Source organism: Protopterus annectens, chromosome 15.part0, assembly GCF_019279795.1.
Source record: "Protopterus annectens isolate FY-2018-M chromosome 15.part0, PAN1.0, whole genome shotgun sequence".
Classification (NCBI taxonomy): domain Eukaryota; kingdom Metazoa; phylum Chordata; order Ceratodontiformes; family Protopteridae; genus Protopterus; species Protopterus annectens.
The window spans coordinates 98,037,128-98,053,537 of NC_056749.1; the positions used below are offsets into that span (position 1 = coordinate 98,037,128).

At 39.9% G+C, this 16,410-nt stretch overlaps 1 protein-coding gene across 1 annotated transcript in view; it reads left to right on the plus strand.

The window, feature by feature from the left end:
- Window positions 1-3,167: 3,167 nt before the first annotated feature.
- LOC122789797 overlaps window positions 3,168-16,410 on the plus strand; it is an 825,084-nt gene continuing 811,841 nt past the window's right edge. The window contains 1 exon segment of the mRNA XM_044057239.1: window positions 3,168-3,282. Coding sequence (XP_043913174.1) covers window positions 3,271-3,282 — 12 coding nt within the window. The 5' untranslated portion in view covers window positions 3,168-3,270.

Here is a 16,410-nt window from a genome sequence, read left to right on the forward strand (position 1 = left end):
TGATGGCTTCCTTTATTTTGACTAGGTGGGTTCTATCAGTGAGCCAGTTAGCTACCCATCTGGTAAGATATGGATTGATGCCTAGCTGAGAGAGTTTATCTATTATGCCCGAGTGGGGAATAGTGTCAAAGGGTTTGGCTAGGTCAAGGTACGTGGTGTGCACTGTCTTCCCCTCATCCATGGCTTTGGTGACTTGTCTCAAAAATGTGTCCAAATTTAACAGACATGACCTCCCCTTGACGAAGCCAAATTGTATTGGGTCGAGTGTTTGGAGGTTGTCAATGTCCTTGTTAATGAGGTCCATGATTGTCTGTTCCATGGCCTTACAGATCAGGCTAGTTAGGCTGATGGGTCTATAATTTCCTGGATCGGTGGATGCTCCACTTTTGTGTAAAGAGATGACAGTGGCTGTCCTCCACTCAGCTAGGACAAAGCTGGTACTCGGGCTTTGGTTGAATAGGGCACCTAATGGTGCTGCAAGTTCCTGCCTGAGTTCATGTAGGATGCAGCCTGAGATGTTATCAGGTCCCTTAATAAACACAGATACAAAAGTACTTGTACAGATCCATGCATGTTCACAATTTAAAATCTATGGTGTCAGGATTTATTCCTTCCTCCAGTGGTACAGCCTGCTCTGTTCTAAAACACAAGCAGATGTTCTCCTAAATGGAAACAAACAAATTACAAACTGCACTTCATAAACACATGCACACTACTTCTTGTTTCTGACAGCAGAGACTTCACTCCTCAGAAATTCAGAATAGTGTTGCATTTAGTAAACAGACGTACAGGAACAGGAAGTTTGTCAGTACATGTGGTGTCTTCCTGCAGAAGACATATGACCACTTACCCAGAATATCTTGAGGCATTGCTATAGTTTGGGGTACCAGGGTGTTATTAAATGGTCTTCAGTGTCTGTGTAACAGAGGTGTGAGAGGCATGTTCATGTGTTTAGCATTAAGTTAGATATATTCAGGATGGCAAAGATGTTGCTTGTTAACTCCCATTATGTGTTTTTTATGGAGTGGATATCAATGTGCATTTGTGGTATTGAGAGTATTTGGTTTGGGGACTTTAAAGTTGCATCTTTGTTATTTGCAGATGATATCCTTTCAGCCTTAGGTGACTGTGATTTCCAGCATGCACTACTGCTAGGTACGATATATATGAGATAGAAAGCACCTGAAAATCATATGTAATGGTTATCTCTTGGAAATGAGTCGACTGCTCTTTGCAGGTAAGGCTGCTATACAGGTGAATGAGGTTAACTACCCTGGTATCTTGTTCACAGCCAATGATCGAGGGCATTGGGAGGTTGACCAATAGATGGGCACAGCTGTGGCTGTATTGGAAAAAAACTGTGCCATATGATGAAGCTCTCAGGTTACCTGTTTGTCTATGTCACCATCCTTGATTATAGTCAGGATCTTTGGGGAAATCACTAAAAGGATGAGATTGCAGACACAAATGGCAGGTAAAAGATTTATTTTCAGGGTAGCTGGATTCACTGATTCACTCTCTTTGTCAGAGTGAGGAGTTTGCCAATCAGGGAGGACCTGAAAGTACTCCCACTGTTCATTTGTGTTGAGAGGAATCAGGTGAGGTGGTTTGACCACATCCATGTCCTTCAGCATACATTGGAAAGATTACATTTCCCAGTTTTCCTGAGAATACCTAGGAATTCTATAGGATGAGCTGAAAATTGTTGCAGAAGATAATTTAATCTGATCTAGCCTGCTATCCTGCTACAGCCAGGACATACAGGTTAAAAGATGCTTGGAGGCTTGAATGGAGGGATCCACAGGAATAACAAACAGCAGAAAGATGAGTCATTTGGAACTTTCCTGTAACAATAAGCAGCCTTTGAAATATATCACTTTCCATTGACCAATCAATAATCAGCCTTTAAAATGTAGCATTTATTTCCTATGACCACTAAGTTATCTTTTGCAAAGCCACATGAAAGTGCTGATAACAATGTCTTTGCCATCTTACCTGACTTACCTTTTGTAAAAGAGCAAGCCATTGACCTTCATGCGACCTCCAGTCGTCCTGTTTTATAAACAAAAACATGAATGAAGGCAATTTTAGATTATGTCAGGTGTATTATCATTACATATTGGTATTCCCTAAAGCAGAAGAAAACAGCTGTATCTTATGCGAGATATATTGGGCCTATAAATCTGTATGTACTTGGCCTTACTCTTGCATACTGATACAGAAACATGGAGAGTGTATATTTGTGTCCCACTGGATGAATGGGGCAGAATTTTGCATTGTTTTATTAGCACTGTAGAGTGTGAGGTATTCAAGTAAGGATGTATGCCTGCATGTGTATAAGATTATGTTTTTAGCAACCATTAATCACTTATGTTTCATTCACTACAATGTTAAACAGAAATGTGAAATTCTGCTCCCTTTATTTAGTGGAGAGGATGTGAAGTTCCTCACACCGGCTCTGTGTCATATTACTGGTCCAAGTACACTGGGCAAAAGTTATGAATGATTTATTTTCTATTTTTTAATGCTTAACCTCCAAGTCTAAGTCTAGTTTGTTCAAATGCTTTTGTATTCTTGTGATCACTGTTTTTATATAAAACAATTACATATATGCTTACCAAACTCACATGTGCGTGAAATAATGAATACTTAATACTGACTGCTTCTCCTTGCTTTATTTTGAATTTTCGTTATCATTGAATATCGCATAAGATGGTGCTGTTCCAGTATCCAGTTTGTGGAATGATTATATCTTGTTATTCCTTAATTCAATTTATGTAACTTTTAGTTTGTCTTGTGTTTTTGGCCCAAGTTATGGTTGAAAATAGTCTTTAGACCAGACCAAGCATCCAGTTTATATAAAATAACCAAATCTTCTTTCAGTATATGCATTTAACATTCTTTTAAAATGTATAGGAAAGAGATGTCAATGTGTGAGTGAGTGGGATTAATCTCCTTCACCCCCCCCCCCATGCTCGCCTACATGCATGCACACACAAACACACACACACACATACATATATACATACACATATGGATGCACAGATACAAACACAAACTTTTGTTCCACGCACTACTACAAGCACTGTAGCCTGTCATATTAAGGGACATATTTTAGTGCTGGACAGGAAATAATTGATGTTACTCATAGCTTGCTACAGGAAGTTGATAAGCCATTCGTCTTTCACTTGTGACTGTGTTACTGAGTGAGTAAACAGAAGAGTTTGCCTGCATTTCTGATAGGGCTGGACAGTAAAAGGCTGATACGCAATGAAGCTGACGGTAAGTAATGATGTATATTTGTGCAGAGGGAGCTAGTTTCTGATGGTAGTACGACTGTTTATTTGTTGTCTGCTCCTAAGTGTAGAAAAATTAGCAGCTTAGGTTTCTGAAGCTGTCTCTGTTATAGACTATAGACTGCTGTTAGCAATGTTAAACATAAGGAATGCATAACACAAAAGACACTGGGTTGGGAAGTAGATTCCCTGCAGCAAGAGTTTTTCAGTATTTATTTCTAAAACCTAGACAGCAGCTGTTGCTTTTGTTTGACTGGATGATCTGACTTGACAAGGCAGATGTAGTAAAAACCATAAGACTGCAAATAAGAAATACAGAATATGCAAGAAGTTGTAGAAGGATTTGCTTCCCTCTGCAAGAGTCCAGAATCTGTAAACAGAAATGGACTGTATCCCACCTAGTCCAGATATACCGTATTTTCTATTCAGTGTATGTGAGGGGCCCCAGAGGGGGATTGACAAAACAGTCTTGACACTAAGGATCATATGCCACATACTGTTTTTGAATGATTCTTGCATTACATATTTTACAATAATAACATGCACGTCAATTAATTATTACCCATTTAGTTTACAGACATGCTGTGTTTGTGAAAAAAAAAGTTCAAAATGTGTATCTACTGTTCTTGCTGGATGAAAAAAAAACAAATATCTGAAAGTGAAAGACAACTTTATTTACATCAAGTTAGGTGGAGTGTAACATTTAGGGCAATTCCCGATATTTTAATTTACAATTATTCACATTTGCTGGCTATAAAATAAGAAACTAAATCTGAATTTATTTCTAGTTTATAACAAATAAATGAAAAGGCTTCATGTGATAAATATGATTTAATTTGTAAATGACATAATGTTGTGTAATTAGTTTAGTACCACTAGGCCAATGGCCTCTTTTTAGAAGGGACCTGATTTGTTATCTATTCCAGTTAAGTGACATCTTGCCAGGACACCAGGGGACTTCCCCTACTCTTTTCCATAAGTGCCATGTGATATTTTACATCTACTTAAGCTACCATCAGCTGAGGCAGATGGGGTTTTGCCTTAGTACCTCATCAGAAAGATAATTCTTATACTTAGTGCCCTGTCATTTCTTTGGTTTCTGTAAAGAAATATGATTTTTTTTGCTCACTTACAGTAATAACAATTATTAATAATAATAAATCCCCAGTAAAATGTTATTTTTCATTTTAGTTTGGTGACTCCTTAAGTCTAATTTATTCAGATACCCCAAATTGATTAAAGCAGTACAAATTAGCAGCAAGGGTAAGCAGAGCTGTTGGTCAGATGTAGAGGAAGAGCCTCTCTGTGCAGCAAGTCTCTCTGTGGAGCAAGTCATCTGACAAGTATGACAAGTGGACCCAGTATTGCAGGAATGGTGCGGAGGGGGTCTTGGCTAAAACACCACTAATATTTAGTAGATTAAAGCAATAATCAGAGGTAAATATCTACAGATATTATAACATGGAACACATTTCATGCTCTTAGTACAATGTTATCTTGTTTCATTTTAAAATAATTAGGTGGGATTCTTAAATGGTGAGGTGTGCTTACAAGTAGCATAGCAAAAGGTGACTTTAGTGGCATATCAAAGGGGTGTACCACCATTTGTCAAAAAGATTTAATTTGTAAATTGCACACTTGATAGCACAGTGCCTGTGTACATTGAGTGCTGCAGGCTGTAGGACAGCTGATGCATGGTGTGTAGTAACTGTCCACATGCTGAGGAGGAACAGAGGCTGTCCAGATTTTTACTGTCAGGTCTGTGTGCTGTGGCACAGGGTGAGGAGAACCAGAGGCTGTCCAGATCTTGGACATCAGGTCTGTGTGCTGTGGCACAGGGTGAGTAGAACCAGAGGCTGTCCAGATCTTGGACATCAGGTCTGTGAACTGTGGCTTGAGGATTGTTTTCATCATTTCAGTCCAGTTTAATTGAATGTTTTGCCCAATTATATCCATATTAATTTTAAATAACCTAAGACAATAATTAATTATATAAAATAAACAATGAAATACAGGGCAAAAATTGTTGCAGTACTTAATGTTGCATTCCTTTTGAAACTTTGAAAACTGGAATTGTAATCTTTGGAGTAACAGTACTGCATGTGTGAATGCAGGGAATATATGCCAAATATGGATTTTCTGGTACCCTGGAATGTTCTTTCTATCTTGAGGCATGCTGATCGTATAGTTAGTATATATATTAATGGCACGGGTTTGTGGCACAGCCTTCCCCTGCCAGCAGGAGTAATAGTGAATTTGGATATTTGCTGTTTTTCTTTTGCTGTCTCCCACTCTCCCATACTTAAGTAGTCTAACCCTAAGGCAAGCCTACTCTCAGGGTAAAGAAAATGTTTGGTTTTGCAGGAAAAAAAAACTTTACCTTGAGAGTGTGCAAAGCTGAAGTTAGAATATTTAAGGATGCGTTTTTTTTTTGGGGGGGGGGTCTAACCTTCTAATAAACATATTGATACTTTTCACGCAGCATACTGTGTGTAAATAATGAGGTTTAATGTGAATTTATCATGATTTTATAGTGTGTTTCCAGGCAGCTCTGATTATTTTAACTGTAAATGAATAAAGGTTTACTGTTTTCCAAATAGATGTATTAAAATACATCTGCCTAAATATAACTTAAAAGCACAATATTTTAAAAGTAGACCACAGAGAAACTATATGTAATTGTGCCTGAATTTTTGATGGGGGTGAATTCCCCAGTACTCCCCATGTGGGGTCAGCACTTTCTAATGATAGATGTGTTAATGTATTTATGGGTGGGGTGGGGTGTTTCACTTGGCAGGAGTGTGTGAGAAGGGTAGGCGGGGGGTTCTTTAGTCCTTGAGAATATGTGTGTTGGGGGAGGGGGGTTACCACGATCACTGACCATGTTTGTTAGGTAGCAATCTGGGTTTGATCACTGATAGAACGTTTGCGGTGTAGAGTTTTTCTGAGCTCGCTCATAAACACTGCAAGTGACATGGTTGGGGGTTGTGATCACCAGCAGTGTGTATGTGTAGATAAGAGTGGAAGTTTCAGTCACTGGCATTGTGTGTGTGTAGTAAAGTTCTTCAGCTACTGATAGTCTTTATTGGAATGAGAGGGTCACTCTGTTACTGATGGTCCAAATGGGAGTGGTAAGTGTTTCTGCCTTTGCTGGCACTGTGTATGGAGTTTGCTGTGACCACTGACTCTGTTTACGAGGAGTGGGCACATGGGTTACTTTAATCACTGATAGTCTTTGCAGGGGTGTTAGGTTTGCTGCATTGGTTAGCTCAGTAATGTGGAGTGTAGGGTGTGTACTGTGATCACTGACTGTGAGTGTGCAAAGGTGGAGTGTAAGGTGTGTACTGTGATCACTGACTGTGAGTGTGCAAAGGTGGAGTGTAAGGTGTGTACTGTGATCACTGACTGTGAGTGTGCAAAGGTGGAGTGTAAGGTGTGTACTGTGATCACTGACTGTGAGTGTGCAAAGGTGGAGTGTAAGGTGTGTACTGTGATCACTGACTGTGAGTGTGCAAAGGTGGAGTGTAAGGTGTGTACTGTGATCACTGACTGTGAGTGTGCAAAGGTGGAGTGTAAGGTGTGTACTGTGATCACTGACTGTGAGTGTGCAAAGGCGGAGTGTAGGGTGTGTACTGTGATCACTGACTGTGAGTGTGCAAAGGTGGAGTGTAAGGTGTGTACTGTGATCACTGACTGTGAGTGTGCAAAGGTGGAGTGTAAGGTGTGTACTGTGATCACTGACTGTGAGTGTGCAAAGGTGGAGTGTAAGGTGTGTACTGTGATCACTGACTGTGAGTGTGCAAAGGTGGAGTGTAAGGTGTGTACTGTGATCACTGACTGTGAGTGTGCAAAGGTGGAGTGTAAGGTGTGTACTGTGATCACTGACTGTGAGTGTGCAAAGGTGGAGTGTAAGGTGTGTACTGTGATCACTGACTGTGAGTGTGCAAAGGTGGAGTGTAGGGTGTGTACTGTGATCACTGACTGTGAGTGTGCAAAGGTGGAGTGTAAGGTGTGTACTGTGATCACTGACTGTGAGTGTGCAAAGGTGGAGTGTAAGGTGTGTACTGTGATCACTGACTGTGAGTGTGCAAAGGTGGAGTGTAAGGTGTGTACTGTGATCACTGACTGTGAGTGTGCAAAGGCGGAGTGTAGGGTGTGTACTGTGATCACTGACTGTGAGTGTGCAAAGATGGAGTGTAAGGTGTGTACTGTGATCACTGACTGTGAGTGTGCAAAGGTGGAGTGTAGGGTGTGTACTGTGATCATTGACTGTGAGTGTGCAAAGGCGGAGTGTAGGGTGTGTACTGTGATCACTGACTGTGAGTGTGCAAAGGTGGAGTGTAAGGTGTGTACTGTGATCACTGACTGTGAGTGTGCAAAGGCGGAGTGTAGGGTGTGTGTACTGTGATCATTGACTGTGAGTGTGCAAAGACAGAGTGTAGGGTGTGTACTGTGATCACTGACTGTGAATATGCAAAGGCTGTTGTGATCATTTTCTTTGTATGTGTTGCTGAAGGATATCCTTCTAATTGCTTGATGTGTACATGTAAGCAGTAGTAGCATGGGCTAGCCTGGACCACTGAAGGGGTATTACTTCAATTACTACCAGTATTTGATGGGTCATGGCACTTGCATGTGACGTAAAGGGGTTGCTGAGATCAATGACAGTGTTTATGAGTATAATGCTTTAGTTGTGATGCTGTATGCAATGCTAGATGGGATATTTGATCACTGAAAATTTGTGCACTGAGGGTTGCATGATTGTTATGTGGTGGATTTTCTGCAGTTGCTGATAGAATCTGGGGTGTGACTAGGCTGCTTTGATCACCAGCAGTCTGATGGTAGTTAACATGCTTGCTTTATTCAACTTGTGCATATGGCAGGGTTATGAGATACTCTGATCTTTGATAGCATGTTTGTATAGATAAGGTAACAGCTGTTATCACTGACTCTGTATGCTGGAAATAATTATTTAAAGTTGATCTGATTACTGAGTGTGTGCTCATACATGTGCTTGTTATAGAGGCTAGTAGGGGGTGTCCCTCATGGGGAGAGGGGGAGTACAGTTGGCATTCCCTGCTGCAAAACAAACAAAATTTTTCTGTGTCTGCTGGAGGTAGTTTTGAAAAAAGGTAAAAAAATTCAAAAAACGTTTCACTGAAATTTTCTTTAGCAAGTCAGCATGATTCTGATCTGTACAACTGCAAGCCTTCATCATTGACTGTGTGTGCAATGCTGTTATGGTCACTGACATTGTTTTTGAGACAGGATGCTACTGCAATTTCGGTAATGCCTGAGGTGTGAGAGGTTGCTTTCACCATTAACAGTGTGTGAGAGTGGCCTGCAGCAGTGATATAGAGAGTCTTGAGTGCAGTCCAGGCAACCCAGGTTTGATTAGCAGCTTGGACAATTGGAAGTGGGAGGGAGGATGGACATTCTCATTTCTCGAGTGGGAATAAAGGAGCCATATGCACTCAAAGCACACTCAAGTTGCTCATTTTCCTGGCAGAGGCTGAAGGAAACAACCCTACTGCCCTGCCTGCGGGTTGATAGTTCAATTTGCTAATGTCAGTCTCCTGCAGAAGCGATGGATGATTCAGTGGTGATTCCGCTATTACATGTCACACACTCAGTGTGTCACCGTGTGGGTGCTGCGTTGGGGGACAAATAGGTGAAAAACATACTGACAGCAGTATGATGCTTCCACAGCATTCCTCAGTTTCCTCGATAATCTTTATGCATTTATGGAGAAAATCTGGGGGAGGCAGGAGAGATCAAGGAGAGACGCTGGAAACAGCTGATAGTTCTGCAAGAGCCAAAAATTGCTTCAGAAAATGTGTCCAGCTAGTTAACATGCTTGTGTATATGTAGTGGTTAGTGGCATCCTGTGATGATGGTATTCTATATTTTCTGGGGATTTGGTAGCTTTGGTCATTGCATTAATGTGCTGGGAAGGGTGGTTATGTTTACATGCTTGTGTATACGAAGTGGTTAGTGGCATCCTGTGATGATGGTATTGTATGTTTGCTGGGGATGTGATAGTTTTGGTCACTGCATTAATGTGCTGGGAAGGGTGGTTATGTTTACATGCTTGTGCTCATTAAAGGAATGTTTGCTACAGTAGTTGCAGAGAGGGCTGTTGCTGGAATCTATAAAACTGCTTATTTAGGATAAGAGAGTTTGCTTCATCACTGACTGTGTGTGTAATTGTAAGATAGGAAGTTTGTTGTGGTCACTGACAGTATTTTTAAGATAGGATGTTCCTACAGATTCTGATATAGTGTATATGGGATAGAAAGGTTTCTCCCTACAAGATATGTATATTAGACAGGTTCGTGGTAGTAACTGACAGTACATATATGGAGTAGGAGATTGCTGTTATTAATGTATGTAATAGGGCAGTAAATACAGTTGCTGACTTTGTTTTTTTTGCAGGGGCAGGGTATTTGGGGAATTGAATTGCTGTAATCACCGATGATATGTATGTGGGGTAAGAGGCTTGCGTTTGTGACTGGTGTGTGTGTGTGTGTGTGTGTGTGTGTGTGTGTGTGTGTGTGTGTGTGTGTGTGTGTGTGTGTGCACATGCATGCGCCTGTTTGGTTGCTGTGGTCATTTAGTGTTTGGCATAATGTCTCACTTGCTGTTAATGTGTATGTGGGTAGGAGGTGTGATTTGGTCACTGTTGGCATGTACGCAGCTGGGTTTTGCTTTCACCGCTGATTTTGAAGAGATTGGGATTACAGAAATTGCAAACCTGAATACAGATGGATACACAGTGAAACTGTGACTGGCTCAATAAAGGAGAACCACACCCCAAAACAGAAAAACAGTTTTTTCAGCAAATCTTAAACTTTTCTACATTGCTAATGCCGCTGTACCAAAGTAAACGGTTACTGTTATTCTCTAATTTGTTACACCCCAAAATGATCTGAAGGAGGCTGCCATGGCTAGCATGATTTTGTTTTACAGTCAATGCCTTTGCCTTCCTGATGTCACGTTAGAGGGAGATAAGATGAGGGCATCATTTACTGTAGTTTTCTCTATCCTTAGTTGACAACATTGCTGTGACCGCTTACTTTTCGCTGTCAGCATCAGTCCTTATTTTTCATTACTTCGCTTCCTTTAATTTTCATTAGTGACCATCCCTGTTAAGTATTTTAAGGAATGTTTGAATGATGGGCTTGAAATTGTAGCTGAGTTGACAACTGCAGTTCAGTGTTCAAGTGTGAGAAATCTGACCCCTGTGATTAACATGCGTTACTTGGGTTAAGATGGTTTGGGCTACATCCACAGTTTTAAATATTGTAGCTAACATGCACTACTTGGGCTAAGATGGTTTGTGCTACATTCACAGTTTGAAATATTTTAGCTAGAATTAGTCTTTGATGTTAAGCTTATTTCCCCAACTCACTAACTTGTATCAACAAAACAAATGTATACAGTGCAAAAATGCTGTAAGAAACATGCTTTACAGAAACTGAAGTGTAGAAAAAAATGCAAAATCAGATACTGACGGAAAGTAAGAAGAGTTAGATGAGCATATTTACTTTCTTTGTGATGCTGAGTTTTATTGAAGGGAAAGACATTTGCATCTGAAAACTATGCTTGAAAGCTCTGCCTTTGTTCAGACTCCAGTTTACACTATTTAACTGAGGTAGCAAATTTATTTATTTATTTTATTTTTACATTTGTTAACCGGGTTGGTCTGTCTGAGTTCTTAGAAGCCCTTTTTCAGCAGAGACCCGAGGAGAAAAGCTACCAAAAAAAAAGTTTTAAGTAAACAAATAGTAAGAACAAAGATAAACACGGATCACATTTTAAGTATACATACTTCTGAAGTCTGAAGTATTTAAATGTCAGTCTTTAAAAAGCACTGTTTTCTTAATGGCTCTGTAGTTGGGATAAGTGACCTAATTACTCTGCCACTCTAGTAGCCTTTGTGATGTAACAAATGAGACAAATGCAGGAAAGAAAGGCAAACGTATTTATTAAGTGATGTTTTTTTTCTGTTTCTGAAGTGTTTAGTGTTGGATTACAGGGAAGGAAATTCACTTTTTGGAAATAAAAACTTGACTTTTGGATGGAGTTCTCCTTTAAATGATGGTTCTGTTATCTTTACTTAGATAACTGTTAATTCTAATGCTGATACTTGCTGACAAATATTGACCTTTGGGCAGCTGTGCATTTATCGGAACATAATCAAACTGTGCTTTTGCCTAACAGCTTTGGTAATGCTAGATAAATTTTAGCGTTGCCACCTATCCGGTATTTTTTGGACTACCCGGAAATCAGAATGTTGGTCCGGGTTACGGAAAGCAGTGTGCAAGCTCCGGTATTCTGTTTATCTGCACAAACAGAATGCAAGAGTTTGTGAGAAAAACAGCCACAGAATGACTTTTCAGTTGAAATTAATAATTAAAGCAATGGTTTAAAAATGGGACCGATTAAAATGAGAAAAGAAAAGGCAAAGAAAGGTGTTCCACTCTGAGATGACATAAGCATTTACATCATAAAATGAGTGGTTGATTTGGTCAGGTGGGCAGGGAAATGGACGGAAAGAGGCAGGGTTGTAGAAAATGTAAGGGGATGAGGCTTTGATCCGGTTTTCACCACATAGAAAGGTGGCAACCCTACTAAATTTGTGTTAATTGCATGCCTGTGTAACACTGTTTCTGCCTGATGCCACAAGATGACCTCTCCCTACAACCACCCAAGTCAGAAACAACTGTTACCTAACTCATATACACAAAACAATCCATAAATCATCCAACTACACCCCCCCACCTACTCCTGTATGACCATGAGCACTTGTTAGGAAAACAGAACCCCAGACATTACAAACCTAATACCATTGTTTCATTAGACCACTAACACCACTACATTTCATCCTACTTCGAATCCATGAAAAACTCGGAATGCTTTATCAACACAGATGCTACCTTTCTCTTTCATCTCGACAACTCCTATCTACCACCTACCTCATCGCCTCCCTTTTGTATGGCGCACCACTACTCCGTAATCTCCAATCAACCCTGAAATCTAAACTATCCTTATGCTATCATAAAATTTCTAAGTTTGCCACAGGATCCAAATCGTCTACTCATCATTGTAACTCCCTCCATGCACTAAACTGGTTGGATCTCCCAAGCGACCTGACTTTCATTCAACTAACAACAGCACACAAGCTCATTTTTAAACCGTTGGAACTCCCAAGCTACCTAACGTTCATTCAACTAACAACAACACACAAGCTCATTTTTAAACCGTCTAGCTGCCAATCACTCTCCTCTTCCTTAAAACTTCACCAGCCACACAACACTTAGATCCACAAATCAGAGCTTCTTGAAACTTTACAAGCCTTAGGAACTCTTACTATCATTCTCCCTTGCTAGATTATGGACCCTCCCCACCGCCACATTAAAACTACCCAGAATTCCCTTCCTTTAAAACATACTCCACTCTCATGTCTCTCCTCTCTCTGGGAATGCACCTGTACTAATCCTACCTGAATCCTGACACCTATCTCTATCTTATCCTACTAAAAACTCTGCCATTGCTTAAATTCTTTTGTCTACAATTATGAGGTACTAAATGAGCATTAATTTGTTGTTCTTGTAAATATCTTATAAGTGGTTGACTTGGCTCTTATATTTGAATTGTTTTTAGTTAATTTGTTGCTCTTATATGCTGTACTAGTTATCACTTTTAAATATCTTTTTAATATTGTCTTTATGTCTGGAGCTTTTCTCTTTGGGCCTCCATTGAAAACGGGCTACCTTGGCCCAATGGACTTTCCCGGTTAACAAACTGAAATAAATAAATAATAAAAAAATAAATATGGAACACAGTCCAGGCCTAGACCATTGTTCTGTCTTAACACATGAACCGCATATGAAACCACACCATCCACCAACTACACTTTTACCATAGTGATTACGAAAAGCATAAGGAACAGACTGGAACAAAGTGGCAGCTTCATCTTAACACATCCCCCAGACATTGTTGCTACCATAGAGTTTTGGATCATAACAAACTCAGCCTTAGCCATCACTTCCCTGAGTATTCATATTCAGGCAAAATATCTGTGGGGGGCACTTTTCTACTGTGTATATCTCAATTAAATAGCAAAAGTAATTGCTCAGACAAATTCCTACAATGACCATGACCCAAACTGGCTAATAATAAGTACTCATATAAACCCATGCTCTCTAACACTAACCATAGCGTACCCTTCTCACAACCTTCAACTTCAAACTTAGTTAAATACTTAATCAGTTACTGCTAACTGCAATACCACGTCAAGATACACTGATTATGGGAAGTTTTAATTTAAACCTCCTCTTCCTACACTCGTATAGAATTAACATCCCTGACAGAGCAAGTCTTAATTCAGATCGTACAGTGCCCTCCCTGACTCAACTTTAAAAGAGTCAGTCACCCCCCCAATCTCGTAATTACAAATTTACCTGAAAGAATTTTCAGTATAAAGCACCTTCTCTCTAGACAGATATAGTTCTTCACTAAAATGCTTATAAAATATAGAGTAGTTCCCCTTAGCCTAAGTTGTTCAGACATCAATGTAGCTGCATATATGTTTAATAATATATTATATTCTGTATAAGGCAAACAAATTTCTGTTGCAACCAGACTGTTTAAAATCTGGTCTAAACCATGGGTAATCAAAGAACTCAAAGCTGTAGTAAATGTTAAGAGACTAAGCCTGGATATATTTGAAACCATCTCCTAGCCCTGAAGTTAGAGATCAATTAATTCCGTTTAGATGTCTGACCAAAACATACAGGGACATAAAGCTGTATAATACCTGCAAACTTAACAGGCATAAACATACATCCAGCCCAAGACATTCTTGAAAATCAGTCAGTGACCTTATTGTTCATATCTCAAACACTGATGATTTCAATATATCCATCATGACATCCTCGAGCGCTCATTTATACAATTTTCTGAGAGAATTCCTCTGCCCACCCACCCTCTTGTATTCTACCCTTTTACTTTTCTAAAGTAAATAATAGAGAGGTTGACACTCTACTAGAGCAAATTTCTCCTATGCCCAGCAAGGCACTGATGCCCCCTTCCCTGATTAATAATATTGCGCAAAGTTCATATATCATTTCCATTCCAATACATCTGTTACCTCTGCCTGGGCAGTAATACTATGCCAGGCATTTGAGAGCAAGCACTAGTTACCCAAATTCCCCCAACCACACTCACCCACAGACATCTATATTCTTCCCACCTTTGACAAACTATTTGAAATAACAATAATAAACACTTGTTAAAGGTACACTCTCCTCTCACAGCTGCGGCAAAGCTTCTGGTCTGACAGAAGAACAATAACTACATTATACACTTTCACAAATATACTGTAAACCTAACGGGTTCAGTGCTCATTTCTGCACCAAGGTTATTGACATAGTGAGTGATAATATTAGCCAAGAATCATTTAACTGATTCAAAAACTATGTCTCTAGAAGAAGCATCAGAGTCAAGTAGGATCACGGAACTACCCTACTAATCAAGACTTCCTCAGTATTCAGTGTTACCCCTCCAAGTTATTCTCCATCTTTTATTAATGCACTCCCCTGTGACATAATGACATACCATGCTTGTCCCCCATTATTCTCCATCTTATTAATACACTCCCCTGTGACATGCCATGCCTGTCCCCATTACTCTGCATATTTACTAATACACTGCCTCATGACATACCATGCCAATCCACTATTATTCTTCATCGTTATTAATATACTCCCCTGTGACATACCATGTCTATCCCCCATTATTCTCCATCTTATTAATACACTCCCCTGTTTCATAGCATGCCTATCCCCCATTATTCTATATCTTTATTAATACACCCCCCAGTGATGTAGCATGCCTATCCCCCTGTTATTCTCCATCTATATTAATACACTACCCCGTGACGTACCATGCCGACCTGTCATTTTCTGTGTTGATGACTTAGTTATATGCTGATCTGCTCACTCATTCTTAAACATCAAAAATGAATGTGAAAATTCTTGTAAACTAACCTTCATGCTCGCTACAAAACATGAACAACTTCCTCATCTTGAGAAAAGCAAAAAACAAACCTGTGCTCAAACTATCAGCAATACCCCCTCCCCCTACACACACATAAGGCAAGTGCTACATAATAATTCTCAAATCACTGAGCACACTAACTTTTACTCTGGACTCTAGATATGACCACCAGCTAAACTTCATTCAGCATTCTAGGCCAGGAAATTGTCCCATTTCATCTCTCCAAAGGGTGGAGACATAGGAATGCAATTAAGAAAGGCATTCTCACCAGGTTGTGCAAAGAGAGGCAATGGCCTGTCAGGCACCAAGATTCGGAACTTCACACAAGCTGTCAAGTCCTTGCACCACAAGTAAATCCCTGACACAGTCATATTGCATGTGGATGTAAATGATTTGAGATGTACTTCCCTGGACTTTCCAAGAGCGCCATCATGCCTGTCTTCATAATGTGTCTGAGGCTGGTGTTACCCCAGCCATAAGTAGCATTAACAATAGTCTTAAGATGATGGAGCTCTCGGAATGTGTCTGAGACTGGTGTGACCCTAGCTATGAGCAGCATTAAGAATAGTCTCAACTTCTGGTGTCATTCAGAGAGGAGTACAATATGTATACCAGCCTAGAAAAAGATGGAAGACAGTGCCAACTGCTTTGCCAAGAATAGCCTGCACCTTTTTCTCAGGGACTTTTTATATTAACTAAATCCTTGTCCATTCTCATAGTGTCTTTTTAGGCAACATCAGTCTTCTAAAGCTTCCAGCATAACAAAACAGAATACAGTTAACCTTAAGGCATTGCTGCATATTGCTAGGGGCCTTAACAAAAAACTCCACTCCCTACAAACACTCCTTCCTTGGAAAATATTGATATATGCATCATCACAGAGACCTGGTTCAAAACTTTGAAAGCACTTCATCAATGCAGGGTTTCAATACCTATTCTACGTTAGGCCTACCATGTTAGAGAAAGGCACTAAAGGTCGCATTGTTTCCATATTCTGAAAAAAATACTTTTGTCACCAAATTTATACACAAGATAATGACCTGGAAACCCT